This window comes from Arctopsyche grandis, chromosome 8, assembly GCF_051622035.1.
Source record: "Arctopsyche grandis isolate Sample6627 chromosome 8, ASM5162203v2, whole genome shotgun sequence".
Classification (NCBI taxonomy): domain Eukaryota; kingdom Metazoa; phylum Arthropoda; class Insecta; order Trichoptera; family Hydropsychidae; genus Arctopsyche; species Arctopsyche grandis.
In genome coordinates, this window is record NC_135362.1 from 6,748,548 (window position 1) to 6,763,178 (window position 14,631).

Below are 14,631 nucleotides of genomic sequence, written 5' to 3' on the forward strand. Positions count from 1 at the left end.
TTCCGGAAAAAAATATAAAATAAAATAAAGAAACAGAACAAGGCAGTGCCGAGGTATCTATGCGAAATTCAAATGACGTCTCGTTAAAGTGTATAAGAAGGGGGTTGAGTATAGGGGGGGGGGGGGGCAGGTGTAGAAAAGTTACCGCTGCGGTGGTCTAAATCCCCGTAGTACCTAGATACGACGCTGGACTTTAAATATGGCAAATTCAGAGAACGAGGGGTGAAGATACCGCGGTGGACAAGGGGCTAGAGGGGGAGGGTTGGCCGCTCATTAGTTCTTCAAACAGCCAGGGGGTGGATAGGAGGAGACGGGAATCAGCTCTTCCCTCTCATCCTCCCCTTCTTCCATGTTGGGGGATAGAAATATCCCGGTTGTCCTTCTCCATCGTGAGGCGACGCGTATCAAATTCACGTCCTGCCGCCGCCGGTGGCCATGGCCGAAAAATACCTAATGCGGCCCTGGACGAGCGGAATAAAACAAAAAAAGCACGAGGTTAAAGCTCGTTTGTCTCCTTCGTATTTTTTTTTTTTTTTTTGTTCAGAGGGATCGTTCGCACAAAAGGGTTCTGAATAAAAAACTGCAACTTTCAATACTCGGCTCTGTCGAAATGTGGAGGGTTCTGAAGAAAAGTGGTGTAAGTCTGTTTAAAAAATATATGTACATATGTTGAGATTGTTCGTAGCAATTCAGGCTTCTTTCATAGTAATATAAAGGTTTTGTATATATAATATATGTATATATAACATATATACATATATTAACCAGCAGCGTGGTCTAGTGGTGAATGTTGAATTATTTGGTACTTGATGTTACGAGTTCGATTCCCCGCTATGTCTCGCTGTTGGCCAGACCTTGATTTGTCTAGGTCGATCGTTTCTTATCAGAATTTGCCAATTTTTCTGATTTTCATTGAAACGATTCCTGTAAATTTGGCGTTTCCTTTCCAATTTTCTGTTGCGAACCTTTAGTTATTGTTATATCTTAGGATTCGCCATATTGCTCACCATAGATGTCTCTGTGGTTGTTTATCGAATATAAAATTCGTATTGTTACATGAAAGTTTTTCATCGTTATTTATCGTATTAATACGATGTTTGTAATATATGTATACTGACCATAGATGTCAGATATTTAGATTTACATGTATCTATGTAATAATTATGTGGACCAGGAAGGCGCATTTGGGGTTTACCTGTTAAGCCTTCCTGGTATATTTGTATATATGTATGTAAAAATAAAAATAAATAAATAAAAATAAATATAAACTCAATCAGATACGTACATACACGCAAACTTCGACCTGTACACCCACACGCCTTTGCTAAGAAAAAAAAAGATAAAGCTTTCACAAACGAGATTTACGTGCATTTAAAATAAGCAGTATTACGAGAAAAACAGTATATGTATAAGGTAAAATGAGAATATGCATTAAAAAGTATAGTCTGTATACAATCATACATACCAGTGGACTAGTGGTTAGCATATTATGCTTTCACGGGTTCGAGTCCCACTAGAGTCCCGCTGCTGGCCAGGTCTTGGTTTGTGACCCCAGGTCGATCGTTTCTCACCAGAGTTTGCCAATTTTTCTGATTTTCATTGAAACGGTTCCTGTAAAAAAAATTGCATCTCCTTTACTATCTATCTTGCTACTCTAAAGATATTCAGCGTTTTGAGGTTCGCCAATTAGATCATAAAATGCTGCAAACATTTTTCCAAAGATGTCACTGAGGATTTTTATATGAATTCTCATTGTATAAAATTCTAATTTATATTGATTATATTGTATCTGTTAAGTGCACTCGTTGCTTTGGAGCGATCTATAAAAGCGAGTGTTCATGTTCTATGAAATAAAATAAAATACATAGCTGCGTTGAAAAAATTAAATGAAATGAACAAAAATCACAGATAAATCTCAGATTCCCTCTTCGGTTTATGAATTCGCCAAAAAAAAAAATCGATTACAGTAAAAATTGTATGTGTGAGACACACACGGTAAAATTGAAGCTTATCAAATTCTAATCTCTAAGCTGCTCAACCGAATTGCCATAAACGTGGATTTGTTTAATCTAAAAAATGTTGAAGGATTGTTGAATTATATTTTGTATATTGTATATCGTCATATATATATGTGGGACATAACCTAGAAGAATTCATATAATGAATGATTAAGTTGGCACGAGTCGAATGAATGATGAGGTTGGTAACATGTAATTTAACGCTTAGATCGTTGTGGTTCTCCGAGTAGTAAACAATGTTTTGATTACCCAATGAGTCTCAATGTTTTGATTACCCAATATATATATATATATATATATATATATATATATAGCCTCGCTGTGATTTTATTTTTTATTCATATTTTGTTTTATTTTATTTTATTTTTTCTTTCTCTTTTGTACATTTTTATATACTATTTTAATTTTGCTCAGTGTAAACAAAGAATGGGATTTATGGATTTTATTTTTAATTTTTACACTTTTGTTATTTTTTTTTTCTCTCTGAATGATGTATTATTTTCCTTTTGTTACTTTTTTTATTATTTTATTTTACCATGTTTTCTGCTTTTGCTTTTTTCCTTTATTTACAGTTTACTTGTTTTTATATCATGTTTTTATATCTTTTTCAAATGTAGGCCATTGTGGCGCATTAGGTTCTTCCTGTAATGCCACAATGGTCCAAAACTATTAAATAAATAAATAAATAAATAAATAACGAATATATATATATATATATATATATATATATATATATATATATATATATGTATATTTTATTTTCCTATTTATGTATGTGTGTATATAATTAACCATAGTGACGCCCCAGAGTAAATGAGAAATGATGTGTCGGCTACGATTAGAATTTTACTGTTTGTCAAACATATATGAACGAGATGCACTGCATAAAAGCGCGTGGCGAGTTTTGTTTCACTTTTGGTGACGCTCGTGCTATATAAAGTTACTGTAAAAATGAAGTCCACAGCTACAGTTCTAGTTAGATTCTAGTTCCAGCTCCGACTACGACTTTGATCGTAGTTTTATCCCTTTGAGTGCTGACATCTTTTCTGTTGAAAGTCCGCCACGCTGAAAATTTCGCCAACATTTCCAACTAGAATTATTTAGAAATCCAAAATAGAAAGCAGGTATAAAAATTGAAACTAATCCAAACAAACCCTAGATAACTACCGCCGAGGATTTCGAGCTTTGTAAAAATGTGTTTAGACTCTCTAATATATCTTGCAACAATATAAAATAAACAAAAGAAGTCTATTAATGAATATATTTTTTCAAAAACTAGTTCCATCTTCATTGTTGTTAAAATGTGCTCACAATCTAAATTCCAAGCCTCAATCTAAAATACTCAGCAGTTAAGGATTTCCATCGGGCAATTCTGCTATGCTTATAAATTCAGAAATTCCGGTGTAAGTGAGTCTTTATAAACGTTGACAAATGAATGACAAGGATTACACGATCCATGTTCAATGCATTTTTTTTCAATGCTACCTTTAAAGGCTTAGCAGGTAATATTCTTGTTTACTTGGTACATGCAAAATTTACAACGCCTTTCGGCGTTTTGCAGGCCCATGGACTTGTCAGCAAAACGCCGATCGGCGTTGGTCAGCATTCAAAGGACTAATTTGAGATCTAACTGCAATGAAAGTGACTACAAAAACAATTTGGATTGATATAATTTATCAACAACGAAAGACAATCATATATATATACTCAGAGTCGGTCTCTGTGACGAGCCAGAATGTTAAATTACAGAACACGCAAATATCGGAAGGCAAAGATCGAAAATCGAAAGATCTTAAGTCGAAAGATCAAAAAAAAAGGGTGCATGGTAAACGGTACATACTCACTTAATTTGCGGGAGCAGGATACAACAGGAACAAGAGGAACAGGCTTTTCCTCCCGTATTAATGTGGGCGCGCAGAATACGGGAGGAAAAGCCTGTTCCTCTTGTTCCTGTTGTACCCTGCTCGCGCAAATTAAGTGAGTATGTACCGTTTACCATGCACCCTTTTTTTTTTTTGATCTTTCGATTTTCAATCTTTGCCTTCCGATATTTGTGTTTTCTGTAATTTAACATTCTGGCTCGTCACGTAGACCCACTCAGAATGTACACATGTGTCCCTAAGCTCACAGTGTACCAACCAATAAAATATGAAATTCCACCTGTGAAAAAAACCTAGTCTTTCTCTCTCTCTCTCTCTCTCTCTCTCTCTCTCTCTGTGAGAAAAATGGCGAAAGTTGTGCATAGTTTGAAGGACGATTTAAATGAAGGCGAGGTGAAGGGGGGCACCAATCCGATTAGGTTAATGTTCGCGCGTCCGTCAGCGCGGGCCGAACTGTCGGCGGGGGCGCAGCCCGTCGGGGGCCCCCTCGTACAAATGGGGGTCATTCCGATGACGACTTTGACAAAGCGGCCTCCCACCCCACTCCCACTCCCCACACCCCGCAACCCCACATCCACGGACTCGCATTAACCGTCATCCCGCCAAATCTTCCACTTAACCTTTTATGGGCCATCGCTCAACCTGTTGTTGGCCAAACTCGCCCGAACACGACACGCTCGCCTATCCCTCAAAATTAGCCTCACGAAAAATGGCGCAAAATGGGAAAACTTTTTTCATCTCCTTTTTTCAGTATAATAGTAATCGCATGTACCTATGTAGAAGACGTGTGCTGAAATGACTTTTTCCAGTTAAATAATTGGGGAGCATACGTTCCGTAGTATTCATAGAATAGACTGAATCTTAAATACTTAACAATTCCAAATGTACAAAATAGACTCATTTGGAAAATCATAAACCAGGCATTGTGAATTTGATTCATTTTTAAACTAAATGAATAGAGTATTTTACTATTTTTTTATACTTAGAACACTTAGATAGAGTAAGTCCGTTTACACGGAAAGGATGGATTAGACCGCGATTGTGCCGGGTACTAGGCTCAGTGTTGTATGGGTAATAGGATTATTAGTCACATTGCGGTGGTCACAAAGACAATTTTTGCCATTAAAATCGCGAATACGCAATATTTTGCACTCAAGTTCACGTTAGTATGATGGACCTTTCGGCTGCCAGATGTTCCGCTATAGAGATTTTAGTGACTTTGTGACCAGTGCTTTGTGACCGGTGGATTCATCTGAACGTGTGAAACATTGCATACCCACTCATACAACATAGCGACTAGTACTCGGCGCAGGCACGGTGCCGGTCTAATCCATCCTTCATACATATACATACATACTTCATACTGTAGGAATCTCGTCGTCGTCATCGTCATCGAAACCTTCGAGAATATTCCGCAACAACAAAATACATCGAGCGGAACAGCATCAAGCATTCCAGAAAATACTACGCCTCGACAAAAGTGCATTCCTTTCGTACGCATCAACAAACTAAATGCTCGTACGACCACTTCCACCAAGCATTCCAGAAAATTCGACGCCTCGACGAAAGCAAATTCCTTTCGTACGCATCAACAAACTAAATGCTCGTACGACCACTTCCACCAAGCATTCCAGAAAATTCGACGCCTCGACGAAAGCAAATTCCTTTCGTACGCATCAATAACCACTTCCACCAAGCATTCCAGAAACACTATAAAAGGAGGTACAACCCAAACAACGCCAGTCGACCCACAGCAGCAAGCGTCGACATACAGCTCCTGACCAGCCACCACTTCACTACACGGACTTGGAAGATCAACCAGCCGACCGAGCCAGCAACACACTGCCGTATTCAGAGACTTGCTGAACATAGCCGAATGCCGAGCCAGCGACACTCTACCGTATCCAGAGACTAGCCGGACATAGCCGAATGCCGAGCCAGCGACACTCTACCACATCCAGAGACCTCTGAACGACATACTTTTACCAACAATTAACCATACTTGTGTATACGTGTTACTACCAAATAAATACCACATTCAACATATAGTTGTATTAATACCGAACACAGACGAATCTGTCTACAATACATGGCGGACTGGTGGTGAAGAAGACCTTCACAATAAGACTAGTTCCCATAATACTTTTACATATTTTTAGGATATGTGACAAAAACAGGACATTTTTTTCAAAAGAATGTTTCTAAATACATACTTGGATTATTAAAAACGTTGATGAACATTAGAAAATCATCGATTTCAATATTTATAAACAGACCCAACCCAAGGATTGGGACAGGTCAGCTACCCAAAAAACTGGTAAACGGATTATTTCGCACATTACGACCGCACACACGAAAATCGTTGCCACGAAAATTGCGAATACGGAATATTTGACATTCGACTTTCGTTAGTATGATAGTTCACGTGAGTTACGGTTGGATTTTTTGGGTGCCAAATGTTCCGTGATAGAAATTTTAGTGACTTTTATGGGATCGTTTTGTGCGGTATAATCGCTGAACCAAAAAATCAGTACCGTACTGGTAAAACCAGTACATTTGTTATCTCTCTAACTCTGTGACGTTACTAAGAAAATTTTAAATCCTCAATGATGCTCTTGGTTATTACTAACTGATACCAATTTCTTATATTGCAATCCATTGGCATCAGCTTGTTGTTTTAGTTCACGTGCCCAAAAACTGTACGTTTATATTTGAAATGAAGAATTAACAAAAAGCTGTATATACAGTACATTGTGGCAACCCCGAGGTACTGGCCGTAAAACGATCGGTTGGCCAGCGTTTAGCTGGAAGCAACCATTCCCTTCCCGGCTGTCGAAATAAATAGTTGTGCATTACCAACACAGTGGTCTCACTCGCCTTATCCTCATATAAGCCCACTTTAGAGGTCAAAGAAGTTAGCCAATAAAGCCCTCTATATGAGGCCACCCCATCCCCCCCTCATTCCGAACGTATACAGTGTGAGAGACCCTTTCGTCGGAGAACGAGACGGCTGTCCGGCAATAGCACTAGAGCAACCGCACATTACTGTTCTATAAAAAAAAGGAACCTTACCCCCACAGCATCATAGTTCAAATAAATTTATAATAACTATAATTAACTAATATAATGAATTAATTTCGATAACATTTGAATTTCAATTGTTATAGCTTTACAAACAAATTTGCCGAATTGGCATCAAAACGAACTTTTTTAAATACGATCTAAAAACTACATATGTATAAACTAATAGCTTGCAAATGTTACATATATGCAAAACTCAAATTGGGATAATACTTCATCCAAGCTTACATATATATTTTTAAACTGATTTTGAAGTAAGTAATTAAACATGTGCTGATTTCTGAATATACAAAAAATTGGAAAATATGAAATGAATTCCCATCGCAAGTTTAATGACCTATAGCCCCATCTGCTGTAAGGTGACACATGGGTAAAACGCACATGCTGTCCTTTACACCCCTATTTCGTGCTGACAGTAGAGCATTTTACATGCCAGAAACATTGAAAAGAATGACGACATTTAAATTCAATTAACAATGACGACTGTATGAACGGATTTGGCGACTTTTCCGAAATTGTATTCAATAAATTCAGCCGTAACATAAGTTGCTACGACCAATCCGTTTTATTTTCTACAGTGGCAACATTTATAACCTCTCCAAACGTCAATGTGTTGAAGTTTCTCCGCAACTGTTGCAAACAAAACAAACTACGAAAGTTCGAATTACTTCAATTGAAACGTGACTTCTACTTATGTACAAGGTAATAATCTAAAAAATACACAGCCAAAACCTTATTTACATTTAAAATAATTACAAATAAAACCTATAAATGTATATAACCTATAAATGTTTACACCACAGAAAAATGGCAGGAAAAGACGATAAAAACTTGCCCATCACCGTAAAATTCACCGGTGGAGCTGAATTACTTTTCAATAACGTCAAAACACAAAAAGTGGAACTTCCACCAATGAGCGTTTGGAAAAAAGACCTCATCGGATGCAGTTGGAGTATCAAACACTTACTATCTTGGCTATGCGATAATCTTTTAACACAAAGACCTGAAATGTTCATACAAGAAGGATCAGTACGACCAGGAATCTTAGTACTAGTCAACGAAACCGATTGGGAACTCGTTGGCCAACTCGACTACAATCTACAACCGAACGATAGCATACTATTCATGTCTACATTACATGGAGGATAATAAACACTTATTTATAAATCGTTAAAACGAATGATTCCACTTGATTAATCGAAGTATGTAACGACTGATTATTTGTGATAAATATTTTATGTATATTTTGGATTTGATTCATCTTCATTATAAATATATACGGGAAAATAAAAGGCGATAAATGTGTGTAAAAATGTATTGATTACAAATAAGTTTATTCAATTGATTTTTTTTATATTATATATTTGTATTTCTAACAACAATTATTCCAAAAAATCTTACAACTATTGAATGCAAATTGGAAAATACGTCAGTCGACAAAGGATATGAGGTAAAACAACCTCGTAAAGGATGGATCAAACGCTACCGGATTACATATAATACTGAATTGATTCGACGTGTGAATGTATTTGATATTTGTAAGATGTAACATTGACGACAATTACCAATCCTTCAAAAGCTCATAATATACGCGCTACGAAACAAACAAAAAATTGCATCTATGCATAATTAAACGAGTCAAATAAAAACACGGAAATAACTATTGCATTACTTCTATCGTTATGAATAGTTCTAGTAAACATTTTATAAAAATAAATATTTACTAGCATGTAGTATGTTGTATATAATATTCAAAACCCACTACACATATAAAGGTAAGAACTTGTTTAAAAATATATAAACGAATATATAAAATATTAGATTTTTTGTAGTGAAATTCGATTTTAGATAATTGATCTTTTCAATATGTATAATTTTATCTCCTCGATGGTGTGCCCAACTCGAGTGTTTTCAAATTACAAAAAGGAACTTTCTTCCGACAAACCGAACCACCTTTGAAATAACCTTCGGGAATGCTCAATATAAGGCGATTCGTACTATTTAAACACAACACATTGACCATTTTTTTTCCTACTAATTTGCATCTTTTATTCTTCAACTCTAGCAACTCGCACTACAATCAAGTCTAATTGGCAACCACAAACACTATCCATAACACCTCTACCCTGCACAAATATCAACGGATATCGTGTGGCGAGTCACTAGGTTCGGAATTGACCCATCAATGTATTATTTAATCGGAGAGGAACAACCTAAATCTAATTAAATTAAATCATATTGTATAGGTATAATTGGAGTGTTGTTAATAGCTCCGTAGAAGAACTTCTAACATGGAATACGTTATCAAAAAAAGAAATATTTTCAAAAGCTCAACGAAGAAGCCAATGGATTCAATATAGTAAAATGCAATTTTAATACTTTTTGATTCAGTCTATGTTTTATACAACAAACGAGAGGCTAATTTATATGAAAGAAACAGCCGCAAGTTATTTAAAAAGTCCCAATATATGTTTTAATTCATCTTTATAGGAATGTTGACCTATAGAACAGCGATACACTCAAAAGCGCATCATAAACAAATCCGATTCCGTTGAAGATTTCATCTCTCACCATCATTGATGTATAATACACTAGATCCGCCCTTACGCTTTATACTGGTCTCCCTTTTGGCGCATGCAAAATACATGGGGCATGCACAGTTTCTCTCAGTAGGTAGGTAGGTACCGCTGCGTCGTAGGGAAAAAAACCTTTGTTTTTTCCAACTTCCCCGCTAGTTAAACCCCCCGCACCCCTCAGTTAGTGAAGACAAGATCTCCGACCAAAATCACACGTCAGGGCCCATCTATGTGTATTATATATCTATGCTCACCATTCTAAAATCATACTTTGGCATGTAAACGTTGATCGACGTCTATAATACGCTCTCGAATACACCTCTGCTATAAAATATATATATATATAGTATATAAGTAGAAACATACAAAAGTCATATCTAACGAAATAAATCAAGATTTTTCATTATCCACCTTGCACCTTCGTCATAAAATAAATTATGTTGATTACATTAACACTACACACTTAATTACTAAAGATGCCGAACATTAAAGAATATTCATTTTTTTATATAATTTTACAATAGCGCAAATGAACGGTAAGCCGTATTTATGGTATATGTATTTTAATAATCGATGAATATATGTATTTATTACGGGTGATATCTTTACGTACTTATTACATACAATATTGTATAGGGAACAGTGAAATTTTATAAATCCTAACATTATTTATCCATCGCTAAAATTTATATAAAAATTCGACACAGACTGTATGTAAATGTTGGCACTGAAAACTATATAAGAAATAAAAAAAAAACAGAAACATACATACATACATAATATAACTATTCTGAACGAATATATTTTCCTTTTGCTAATTTCTTGCAAGGAATTCATATAAATATCATCATATTGTAAATACTATAATTGTATTCAATATAAAACGTCAAGTTGTTGTTGAAATGGCGTGTTTAAACGCTCTCTGTCGGACTTTGGAATTCGCTGAGAGCGTGAATGGGACTCGGCTGTTTCTTTTGCGAACCTCGGCGTACTTTGGCACGCACTTCTTCCGGTTTCTCAGGTCTAACCAACGGCTTCTTCTCGGGCGCTTTCATCCTCCAAACAACGATCGGCGACTGAAATCATGCAAAGCATTACAAACAATTCGAAACTTCATAACCTAAAAAAAAACACTACACGCTAACAAAGAACTTTGCATAAATATTCCATCGGAATACTTACATACTGATTCTGAAATAATTCCAGAAGCAAAGTGTAAAATGTAAATGTTAGAATAAAAATACGAATTGTATGTATTTTTATTATCTCATTTATAGCACGACAAATACATACCACTATTGTTCCTTGTCGAGTATACTTCGTACTTGCAACGTACGAAGATTTAACTGTCAACACGACAGCATTCATTAAATTCTTAGCTGCTTGGATGAGAGACGTTGCACTGTCCAACTGAAAAAATTAACAACGTAAACATACGATACATTTATACTGAGTTATTGATCCATTTAAACACTCACCCCACTGACGATCAATTCTCCGCTAATATTTTGCACATCTGCCTTCACTTTAGAAGTGATGTTCATTTGATGACAGTATAGAGCAATACGTTGTAAATAAGCGAGCAAATCTTGTTTAGTAGATGATTCCGGGCACTGTTTTGAAACAAACAAAAATTGATCAACACTTTAATTTACACATACATACATCTTGAATTATAAATCAAAAAATCGTTAAACCTGTTCAGCAATCTCCCTGGTTAATTTATCCAACTTAGTACCGGCTTCTGAAATCTTCTTAGCTGCATTAATAACATCCATCGTAGTCTTCAACGGACCACGACCCCTAAAATAAAATTAAATTACAGCGAAACAGTAACAAAACAATAATTTAATATGGGTGCGTTTTAACTGTACATTGAGAAAAATGTTTTGTATATTAAAAAATTGTTTGTGCATTAAAAATTTGCATTATTTTCGTTGCATTAAGCAATCTCGTATCGTGCATCGAATAAAATATTTTGGCATTATAAAGTGACCTTTAAAAAATATGAAACGATCATTCGAAAAGATAGATTTTAGCATTAGAATAGATAAAAAAAAAGTGGCAACATTGCAGTCTTCCGCTATTGACAACTGTCAACTGTCAAAAGAGTTTACGTATGAATATGAATGATGATGTCAGGTTGTAGAGTCGTAGGTGTCGAAGGTTGCAAGCCGAAGAGTAAAAAAGAAGGAATCCAGTAGAAAGAAGCGTTGATCGTTGTCGGTTAATATTTTGGTCATTGTAATACACATTTAAATAGCAAACATCTGATTTTTATCAAATATTGACATTTCAATGATCAAAGCAAAGTTTCTAATGCAATCTGTATCCGTCATTTAGAAATGTACACAATTTTTTTGTAATATACAAATTTTTTAAATACACATTTATTTAATAAAATGGACGTTTAAATTGTTCCCATAATACACACAAAAATAGCTTACCTAGTAAAATCTGTCATCTCCATCATAATCATACACATGTGTTTAGCCAAGACGATTATATCGTTACCGGCATCGTCCCACTTGGCGACTTCGGAATCGAATGTCATCTTCTCCCGTCGGAACAGCTCGACCTGTTGCAAGATCTTCTGCTTGTCTTCATCGGTCATCTTACGCATAGCTTCCTGAAATTTCACACACACACACATTTAAGCCACCTTTTCATCACAATGAACCCAGTTTCAGAAGTAATTGTGAAATTATATACCCTAGCATTGGTAATTCCGCTGATATCCGGATATTCATCAACTCCCAGCTCTCCTGTATGTGCACTCGCTGAAACGGAATATATCATTGAAACAACTTGATACAGTTGAAAATTAAAATAAAATTCACAAGGCAAACACAACAAAGCACATGCTACGGCGATAATTTAATGTTAATGAACACTCGATACATACATTTAATTCCTACATGCAGATTATTAATTAAAATAATAATAAATTCATCAACAATTAGTATGAAAAATATTATATCAATTTGTATATACTAATTTGGATCACTAACATTTCAAAAAATAAATAAAATACTAGCACGGAAACGAATCAATTGATATAAAGTACCATCTACATATATTATACGTTACCATTATTCTAATTGTAGTTTATAAAAAAAAACCAATAGATGTCACTACTAAATAATATCGAACAAAATTTAAATTCAAATTTACTAAACAAAAACGACATTTAAAACCCGTACAAAAATATTATCGTAACCCATCTCGTATACAATTGATATTTATATCTAAATAATACTGTTAGTAAATATTAATTACATTAACAGGTTAGTGCAACATATGAAATTTCATTCAACATGTCGATTAGAAGTGTTAGTAATTTCGTTAGATCGGAAATTCTACAAAAATTCAGAACGACCATCCTCACATCTACTTCTCGTGTCGATGGTCATGTCTTCGACGGGCTCGAATTCGGTGTCAGTGTCCAGGTCTTCGCTGGTCTACGAGCAATACACATTGATACAAAATTAGACAACAACACATAAAGCCGTGCAGACATAAAAAAAAAATGGAAACCATTCAACAAAATTGACTCGTGCAATTCTTATAAATTATCGAAATGAAAAACAATGATCCCGATGAACGTTTCAGAGTGCTTTCCGAGTTTGATAATGAAACATTCAACATAATGAGCAACTAAAAAAGCGCAAGCGACACATATTATTATAAACATCGGCGTTGCTCTTACACTTGCTCCTAGTCTCCAGAGTGTAATGATCGTCCAACTCAACATCCTCCGGATCCAATTCCTCATCCTCCTATTTTATTATTATTGTAAAAAAGGGATTTAAACATAATTCATTACATTCCACGTTAACCATAGATCAATATAAATATTTTATTAATTTAAAACCATACCCTATTCATCAATACGGCACGCCTGATCTCCCTTACGGCATCGTACACCAAACGAGAAGCATCGATGAAATCATTTTCATCTACGTCAGACGGAGCACCGCTACCCAGGGCCTGAACGGCAACTTCGACACGAGCGGCAAACTTTCCCATAACTGAAATCAAAACGATACATATAAATATGACATTGGAAAAATACAAAATGTCTGCCTGTTTGCTTACATGACACATTCCCAAACCATTTCCCTTTCCGGGACCACATAAACATTGTTGAGATACAATATTTGTAGTAGACTACATATTTATCTAACAAAACAAATTTACAATACATGATATATAGACAGGACTAAAAACACTAAAATATCGCAACTCCTGAAGGACTATAATGATTGAAATAATACAGTGGTGTTCTTAATTAATGGAAATATGAGGAAATATGATATATCTTTTTTCCAAAGCTGTGGAGTCAAAATCGTAAAAGGTCGACCGACCCTAAATCTTATTAGTATTTTATTTAATTAATAGTATTTTATCAACTATAGTCTCCAAACTTATTAAGTAACTAATAAATTTAAATTTAATAATTGCTTTATATAATATCTCTATTCCGTCAATCTGTCTGTCTGAGATAACGCTCGCTGTACTATAATAGTCGTTTCGATTCGACATACATACATATGTACGTCACTGCTAAAACGTATACGAAAATATGTACATATAATAACAAAATAAAAAAGCTTCTATATATACTAATCGATGCCAATCTTTCCGCTCGGCTGAGAATTTACCGCCATCTATTGAAAATTTATTTAACTAATTAATTAATTTTTCTATTGGTGTTTTATATTGTTTACATGTAGGTAGGTAGGTAGTTATTACCTTTTTTTTCATATTAAAAAATTAAATATAAATATTAAATTAATTATATTTAAAAGTTATTTGAAAAAAATTCGACCGCATACCGATCGAACAGACACATTTCTTTAATTTTTTTTATTTAATAACTTAATATGCCAATACCCATGCAATGATATGTCATCGGGTACAACACTAGTTGCTTTATAAAAATCATGAATTAAAATTATATTATAAATAAAATTGTTGAATTGCACGTATTTTGATTTGTTGTGGCTTTTGTGAATGAAATTCATACACATATACTATTAATGTACTTACTTTTTATTTATACCTATTTAATTA

General features: G+C 34.9%; 2 protein-coding genes across 4 annotated transcripts in view; one reads left to right on the forward strand and one right to left on the reverse strand.

The window, feature by feature from the left end:
• The first annotated feature begins 7,564 nt into the window (after positions 1-7,564).
• On the forward strand, positions 7,565-10,295 carry Urm1 (Ubiquitin-related modifier 1). Its single transcript, XM_077435646.1, has 2 exons — positions 7,565-7,681; positions 7,783-10,295. The coding sequence occupies exon 2, from the start codon at positions 7,787-7,789 to the stop codon at positions 8,126-8,128; it is 342 nt and encodes a 113-aa protein (XP_077291772.1). The 5' UTR covers positions 7,565-7,681; positions 7,783-7,786; the 3' UTR covers positions 8,129-10,295.
• Positions 8,281-14,631, reverse strand: part of alpha-Cat (catenin alpha) — a 41,181-nt gene continuing 34,830 nt past the window's right edge. For 2 of the 3 annotated variants that reach the window (XM_077435641.1, XM_077435642.1), the window contains exons 16-23: positions 13,435-13,586; positions 12,944-13,016; positions 12,268-12,335; positions 12,003-12,184; positions 11,253-11,358; positions 11,034-11,168; positions 10,849-10,965; positions 8,281-10,631 (exon numbers count right to left, since the gene is read on the reverse strand). In XM_077435641.1, the coding sequence (XP_077291767.1) occupies positions 10,467-10,631; positions 10,849-10,965; positions 11,034-11,168; positions 11,253-11,358; positions 12,003-12,184; positions 12,268-12,335; positions 12,944-13,016; positions 13,435-13,586 (998 nt within the window). In that variant the 3' untranslated portion in view covers positions 8,281-10,466. Of the gene's footprint in view, positions 10,632-10,848; positions 10,966-11,033; positions 11,169-11,252; positions 11,359-12,002; positions 12,185-12,267; positions 12,336-12,943; positions 13,017-13,264; positions 13,335-13,434; positions 13,587-14,631 lie in introns of all 3 variants that reach the window. The other variant, XM_077435643.1, reaches the window with a different exon arrangement.

Coding starts and splice junctions, on each gene's coding strand:
- Urm1 (XM_077435646.1), top strand. CDS start 7,787: ATGGCAGGAAAAGACGATAAAAACTTGCCCATCACCGTAAAATTCACC.